This window comes from Phragmites australis, chromosome 16, assembly GCF_958298935.1.
Source record: "Phragmites australis chromosome 16, lpPhrAust1.1, whole genome shotgun sequence".
In the NCBI taxonomy this organism is placed as follows: domain Eukaryota; kingdom Viridiplantae; phylum Streptophyta; class Magnoliopsida; order Poales; family Poaceae; genus Phragmites; species Phragmites australis.
The window spans coordinates 1,137,056-1,144,612 of NC_084936.1; the positions used below are offsets into that span (position 1 = coordinate 1,137,056).

At 56.3% G+C, this 7,557-nt stretch overlaps 1 protein-coding gene across 1 annotated transcript; it reads right to left on the reverse strand.

Annotated features, from left to right (window-relative positions):
- Positions 1 to 3,895: 3,895 nt before the first annotated feature.
- LOC133894785 (protein IQ-DOMAIN 18-like) lies at positions 3,896 to 7,287 on the reverse strand. The gene is made up of 5 exons (XM_062334947.1): positions 6,752 to 7,287; positions 6,318 to 6,638; positions 5,930 to 6,211; positions 5,688 to 5,834; positions 3,896 to 5,610 (listed from the first exon to the last, which is right to left on the reverse strand). The coding sequence occupies exons 1-5, from the start codon at positions 6,878 to 6,880 to the stop codon at positions 4,861 to 4,863; spliced, it is 1,629 nt and encodes a 542-aa protein (XP_062190931.1). The 5' UTR covers positions 6,881 to 7,287; the 3' UTR covers positions 3,896 to 4,860.
- Positions 7,288 to 7,557: the final 270 nt, after the last annotated feature.

A 7,557-nucleotide genomic window follows, 5' to 3' on the forward strand; every position in this document is an offset into this window, starting at 1 on the left:
GAGAAAAGATTAAGTCCCGGAAGAAGGCGCTCGGGGCCACAGTCAGTGGGCCCCGAGTACCCCAGTTCCCCGATGATCCATGGAATCCAAGTACCGGGAAGAAAGTGCTCGGGGAGGTGTACGGTCACCCCCGAGCACCCTAGTACCCCGACGACCAAAAGAGATAAGTTCCGGGAGAGAGTGCTCGGGGCTGCGTGCGGCAGCCCCCGAGCACTCGGTTCCCCGAGGGTCCGTACAAGAGTGCTCGGGGCTGCGTGCGGCAGCCCCCGAGCACTCGGTTCCCCGAAGTTCCGTACAAGAGTGCTCGGGAGAGAGTGCTCAGGGAGGTGAACAGTACCCCGAGCACTCGGTACCCCGACGACCCCGAAAGGCCCCCGAGGGGCCCGCCGATGAGGTGTCAACCAGTCAAAGGCCCGAGGCCGCATTTAATGAGCATGCGTGGCCTGACACCCCCAACTGCTCCCGCCGCGCTCAGCGTCAGTTCCTGCCACGTTCTGGCAGAGAGGCGTGGGGTTATTAATTGCACGGGTCCCGTCCCGTGCTATCCGGCTTTTCTCGAGATAACGTCGTAAGGACCAAGGCGTTCCGTCTGCCGCGCTGCTATGGCAGGGGAACAAGACAGGGCGGGCACGCCGGTTGCTCTGCGATTGCCCGGTGGGCCCTCTCTATGACGCCCGTTGCCAGGGCATTTATGGTGACGGATGACCGGGCGTGCGACGCATTTTCCACTCTCGGTCACTTAGTCGAGAGGAAATGATGACGCCCTTTCCTTTTATGGCGTCTCGGAACTCAGGCCCCCTCCTTCCGTTCGGGGCATGTCGCGACCGGTGAATACTTAAGGCAGCCGGCGACATAGAAGCAAAGGGGGGGAAGAGAATAGGGAGAGGGAGGCCGAAAAAAAGACAAGAGATGAAGAATAGCCAAACAGAAACCAAGAGCCGACACGAAGAACATATCGCAAGAGAACACTGTGAGGAAGGCTGAGCCTAGTCTCAGCCAAAGAACAAGGAGCCTCAAGCTCTTAGATAGACCAACATTCTTATAACTAGCAACATCCTTGAGGGACTTCCTCAGGACAGTTATAGCATCCATACAGGAGTAGGGTATTACGCCCCCGTGCGGCCCGAACCTGTCTAAATTCCGGTGCATTTACTTCTTCTTGCACTAGGTCAACACCCCCACCACCGGCCGTTGCATTCATTCCCATTTATTTCTCCGACGAACTTATTCAGGATCATCCCCCCGGCCGAATATCTAAAAAGGGGTCTCTCAGGATCCCTGCGACTGGAGTTGATTCTCCGACAGATTTGCTTTTCATATCTTGCTTGAAGTGAAATATCTTGAATTCAAAGTGAAAATTTTTTATTTTATTTTTCTCTTATTTTTTCTCACTTCAGCAGAACTAGAATAGAAACTATTGTACATTTCTTCTCAAGTTTGACGTAAAAGATAACGGCTATGGACACAAACGCGTATTCCAAAAACGATGCAGAAACTTTCAGGGGGCGAGAACTCAATCTTCCAGCCCATTTTTTGTCTCAAAAAATTCGTCAAACCCAACAAAGTGGGGGAGAAACGGATGTAACTTTTTCTGTAAATATTCATAGAGTAAAAAATATTAAATTTGAAGTCCGTATGTAAAAGTTATGTCTGTTTTACCGAAGACACTTCGGATCAACTGGTTTGTGTGTCTATTGTACAGAACATTAGTAACGAGTCATAATTTTGACCTGCCACTTATGAGTTGATAAGTGATAGATCACAGTTATGATCCATCAGTTATGACCTTCAGCAAAAAGCTAAAAAGGATATTTATCCGGCTCCCTTCAGAACACACGCGAGGGTGAGGTGGTCAGGCTACTACGCGGTCACGTGGCGAGTGGTGATGGCACTGAGTTGGGTTGATTCGGTTGAAAAAATATTTTTTGACTTTTTTGGTGTCCAAAAAGCACGAAAATCGTTTATCAGTCATAAGTGACGGGTAACAGTTATGACCCGTGACGATTATCACCTGCCATTTATGGCATTTTTTCACATAGTGGATTCTCTGTTTGTCGAGCCTAGACATGTCAATTATACTCTCTCTGGCTCAAGATTTTAGAATCCCGGACATTCCAATTATGCTTCTCTTCAGGCACACGGTTTTCAGGAGCTTGAACATATCAATTATACTCATCTCCAACCTCACAATTTTAAAGAGGCTCATGCTCTAGTTTTTCAAGAGTTGGGATGCATCAATTATACTCCCTTCATACTCTCAGTTTTCGGGAGCTTGGACATATCAATTATACTCTCTTCACGCTCTCGGTTTTTAAGAGCTGGGACATATCAATTATACTCTCTTTGTACTCTCGGTTTTGGAGCTTGGAAGTATCGACTATAATCCCTATGGGCTCTCGGTTTTAGGAGCACGAGCACATCAATCATACTCTCACCGGGCTATCAATTTTAGGAGCTCAGATATATCAATTGTAGTTTCTCCAATAACTTGTCTGGTGCTAAGTCTAGCACTAAGAAGGTAGGGTCTAATAGAATTAGAGTGAATTATGGAAGTTTCTCTTGTGACATGGCTCCACAGCAAAGCTATTATACACCTGAATCAAGTGATGCCACAAATTGCACTTTTGTGCAAAAATCATCTCATTCATTTCGAGCACCCAAGTGCTTGAGACAACAACACTCATGAGCTAAAGATCTCCAAGACAAGGGACCATGAAGAGAACCCTATGGATGGGTTTTCTCCAGCCATACCTGGCATGTTGCGGGCATAAGCTTCCCGAGCCTTGACGTCGCCTAGTGGTGCATCCAGAAGAGCTTCTCAAGCCTCGACGTCGCCTCTCAACTGGCTCCTGTGACACACCTTGCTGCTAAGTTCAGAGCTCGACATCGACTCCTAACTCGGGCCCCAATGATACGCTTTGTCGCTCTCGTAACACGCCTCGCAGCCAAGTCCAGAGCCTTGACACTAGCTCCTGTGACACGCAACTCGACTAAAACCAAAGCCTCGACATTAACTCCCGATCCGGGCTCCCGCGACACACCTCGCTACTAATATCCCAAACTCGAGCACTGGCGATGCACCTCGCCGCTAAGTCCAGAGCCCCGACATCAGCTCTTGACTCGGACTCTTGTGACACTCCTCGCGGCTAAGTCTGAAGCCCTGACATCGGCTCCTAACTTGGGATCCTGTGATGTGCCTCATCACCAAGTTGTAAGCCCCTGCGGACTCCTAGATCATGTCATGAGATTAAGTCTTGAGCTTGAGGCCTGTCCCAACTCGGGCACCCACAACTTTCCTCGTTGCCTAATCTTGAATGTCGATGTCAGCTCTCGCAACGCGCCATGCGACTAAGTCTGAAGCCCTAATGTGGGCTCTCTCGGCTCGATTTTCTGAGACACCTCTAGTGTTATGAGTGGAATCCACATACAACAAGTGTTACTTGTGGTATAAATGTAGCAATTTTGGAGGAACGGTGGTACGAGTGGAAGGGGGAGCAAGATTTTGATGGTATTAGTTGGTACCTAGGGAGGTTCAGTGTTATGAGTGAAAATTCCTGATTAAATTATGCAACGCTGCTGCGTCATCAGGCTTGAGGTTTGGATGGCTACCCAACCGAGCCATTTTTAAGCTTGGAGCAACGGCTAATCTCGGGCTCAAAAAATCTGCTAGCTAGGTTTTCAGGACACCCATCACGTCGTGGTAGGATAGGAGTACTAAAAACTGGCCAAAAGCTCCTCGAGAAGGACGCGCACCGTCTTGTCAAAATGATTGATCAGCTACAGAAGTTTGTCTATCCAAAGCACACACCATCTCTGCTCGATCTGAGACTCTACCAAAGCTATACTAGCACGCGCTGCTGCTGCTGCTAGTGGTGGTAGCTGCACTGGAGGACTAGATAGTGGTTACTGGCTTCTACTCATCTACTGGCCTACTACTACTGCTAGACTAGAAAAAGTTGATGTACTCCTACTACTACAACTCGTACGTCGTCGTACGGTCGGAAGCACAGATGGAGGCAGCAGCAGTGAGCTCATCGTCAATCTGCTAGGCGGATCGGATGTGGAAGCCAAAGCCGGCGAAGCCACCCAGCCCAAAAAGCACGGCATGTGCGCGCTGCCGCTGCGCCCCACAAGCGGCGGAAGATGCGCGACGGAGGACGGGAGGCGGCCCCGCCACGCCCGCCTGCCCAAAAGCCTCCCACGTGAGCCGGCACGCGACGCGGGGGCCATGCCTTCGCCATGCAACTTACCACCACCTCACATCGATCGATCACATGCGCCTGCCTGCCTGCCTGCCTTCGCGGCGTCGGAGTCGGCGTCGGCAGCCGGCAGGGCTGCCCCGCGGCCGTCCCGTGCAGCCAAGACATGTCCACTCCTTCCAGGGTTTCAACGTACGGCTACGGCTAATAATGCAGTAGTTGATACCAAGTACGTAGCAAGTACTACCCTTATAGACTACGACCTGTAACATAACAGAGCTGTAAGCGAGTGGCGGTACGGAGCTGGCCCAAACTCGCATGCTGAGAGACACCGACTGACCTAGAAGACGAGAAAAGGCGAAAGGCGCCACCCACCGCTCCCCGACGCACGCAAAACTGCAAAAGGCATCGCCTCGCCTCGCCGGCCTTTCCCGCTTTCCCAAACTCCAGCGCCAGCCCAACTAACCGCGCCTACAGCTTTCCAGTTCCAGTCCAGCCTGCGCCTGTCTCCGGCGAGCGGGCCCCACCACAGTCACACACTCACTGACGCAGAAAGGCTGCCATGAATTACTAGGAGTACGACAGCGAAAGAAGAGGAGAGAGAGTACACGTGCTCGTGTCTGACAAGGAAGGCATTACAACGGGCGAACACCTCGCCGGCTCAGCGGAGCCAGCGGCGCAGGTCGGTGGTGGACGACGGCGACACCACGTCCCCGCCGAGGCTCTCCGCACACGACGACGACACGTTCGACCGCTGCTCCGAGGTGAACCGCCCCGCCGCGCTCTTGAAGCTCGGGCTCCGCAGGCTCTGCGCGTACCCGCCGCCGTACGGGTCCAGAGGGACCGGGAACGACAGCCGCTTCTTGACGCCGCCGGAGCCAGCGCCTAAGGCAAGGAGGCGGTCGCGCTCCGGGGTCGCTGGGCGCTGCCGCGGCGCGCTCTGGGACCGCACGCGCGCCTTGGCAGACTCCGTCGCCGCCATGTAGCTCGGCACCGCCGTGGTGGACGTCGCGTGGCGCTGGGAGTGCAGGCTCGGCGTGTAGCTCCCTCCCCCACTGCCGCGCTCCACGCGCGGGCTCGCAGAGCGGACCTGGATAGGCGGGCGCGCCTTACCCGGCGACGGCGTGACCGGGGAGTGGTGGTGCGCCCGGTGCATCGGCGAGGACGACGGCGCCTGCCGTCGGGGCGTGATGTACGAGAAGGGCCGCGCGGTGTCGATCTCCAGCGTCTTGACCGGCTCGCGGTGGTCCATCGACGCGCGCCCCGGCGCCGCAGCCACCGCCGCCGCGGCGCCACGGACGCTGCTCCTGTTGGTGTCGAACGACGCGCGCGACGCCATCCACCTCTCCGCCCACCGTGGCTGCCCGTCGACGTCCACCTCCTCGACCGGCGGCGTCGGGTTCCTCCAAATCTGCACAGCAGCGAGCATTAAGTTCGAACACTTGCTAGAAAGAAAGAACAAAAAATCCCGACTTGCAAAAATCTTACTTGATGCGAGAAGGCGTAGGAGAGCGCTCTCTCACGCTTGAGCGCCGCGTCTTTCCTGGTCTGCAGCATCGCCTGGATCTCCTCTATCGTCCGCGGCCGGTCGTCCCAGTCGTCGGCCGCGAAGCTGCTGCCGTCTCGCGACCGCTCCTGCAAGCAAGCCAATCCATGAAAAACAGATCAGACAGCATGTTCGTTCAACTAAGAAGAGCGATATAATGTCAAGAGTAGTGAGGAGCACTGACGACGGAGCGGCGGTCGGCGTAGTCTTGGGTGTACTTGGAGTCCCAGAAGGTGGACGTGTCGACGCTGTAGGAGGACTTGCTGCTACCGCAGGGCGCCGCAGCGGCGGACATGGACATGGAGTCCTGCGAGAGGCGCATCCGCTGGTCGCGCACGCGCGCCTGGACGCGCACCAGCGCCTGCATGCACCGCAGCGTCATGTTGGCCTGCTTCCGCACGTTGTGCCCGCGCACCAGCGCCTGCAGCTTCACGAGCCCCTTGAGTGCCCGCAGCGCCCGCCTCGCCTGCGCCGACAGAGACACACGGTTGAAAACGCATTACGACGGCAACGCCTCGCCGCAGACAAGTCAAGCGCGGCCATTGCTGTAGTAGGATAGATAGGACGTGCACCAGGTAGCCCCGGAAGGCGGTCTGGATGACGACGGCGGCGTAGTGCTCGCGCACGAAGCCGGAGTTGGGGCGCGTGAGGCGGACCACCTCGGCCGCCGCCTGCGCCGTGGCCACAGCTGCCTCGGCGGTCGCTGCGGTCGCCACGGCCAGCGCGATGGCGTGGCGCTGCTCCTCCGTCACGGCCGGGGGAGCCGCTGACCTCCCAGCCGGCTGCGGCTGCGGCTGCGGATGCTCGGGCGCCGCGGGAGCCGGAGCCGGAGCCGGCGACGGGGTTGGGGACGATGACCTTCGGAACAGCCATCTCCTCCGCTCCCTCTTTCCCTGCGCGGCGCAACACAACGCACATCGTGAGCCTTGGCAATGAAGCAGAGACAAGGGACGCATAGAGACAGAGATAGAGCAACGCATGTGAGGCGGTGGACGAATGAACCGACCTTGTCCTCGTCGGTGTCGGTGTCTTCGCGGAGGCGTGACGACTTCCTGGTTGGGCTGTCCTCCTTAGAGGGCGAGCGGAAGGCGCGCTTGACGGCGGCGAGCCACGACGTGCCGCCCTTCTTGCCCATCGCGGCCGCCGGCGGGCATGGACAAGGTAGCGAGCGAGCGAGCTCAACACCCCCCACCCCGCTCACTCGCAGCTCCAGCGAGTGCCTGGTCCTGGACAGAGCAACGGCAGCCCACGAGGTGAGGCCGGGTCCGGGTGGGGGATATTATTGCTGCCGCAGGCAGGAGCTTCAATCCATGGCTCACGCGCACCCCCTGCGCCTTTTTATGCGCAGTGCGCGGGGTTGGAGGCGATCGATTTGGATCCCTCTCGAGCCATTACCTTGCAAGCACAGCACGGCCGTGTCAGTGGAGATGAATTTGCATGGTCCCCTCGAATCGATCGTGTACGCCTTATCAAAATCGTCCTCCGGACAGTACATCCACTAGGGCTGCATGAAGAGACCACACACACAAGGGCCGGCGAGAGGTCCTTTGTGTTTGTTGCAAGGGGGAGGGGGCTCAACCTGTCGGCACATACCAAGCTAGCTAGCTGATCGACCAATCATTCGTCTTGGCACAGCCAAGGACGACCGTCCACGGAGTCGCTTCGCTTGACCAGAAACACCACACGACCTGCCGACGCAGCGAGCGAGGCGTCACATGCCCCGCCGCATTGGTAACTGAAGAGCAGTTACAATGGTTAATCTAGCCGTTACCTTTTACTTTTACAGACATGAAGAGAAAAAGATGAGTGGAT

Excerpts from the sequence above, each read along its gene's own strand:
- LOC133894785 (XM_062334947.1), bottom strand. The coding sequence starts at position 6,880 with ATGGGCAAGAAGGGCGGCACGTCGTGGCTCGCCGCCGTCAAGCGCGCC. Across the intron at positions 6,212-6,317 it reads CCGCCTTCCGGGGCTACCTG|GCGAGGCGGGCGCTGCGGGC; the intron begins GTGCACGTCCTA and ends CTGTCGGCGCAG. Across the intron at positions 5,611-5,687 it reads CCTACGCCTTCTCGCATCAA|ATTTGGAGGAACCCGACGCC; the intron begins GTAAGATTTTTG and ends GCTGCTGTGCAG.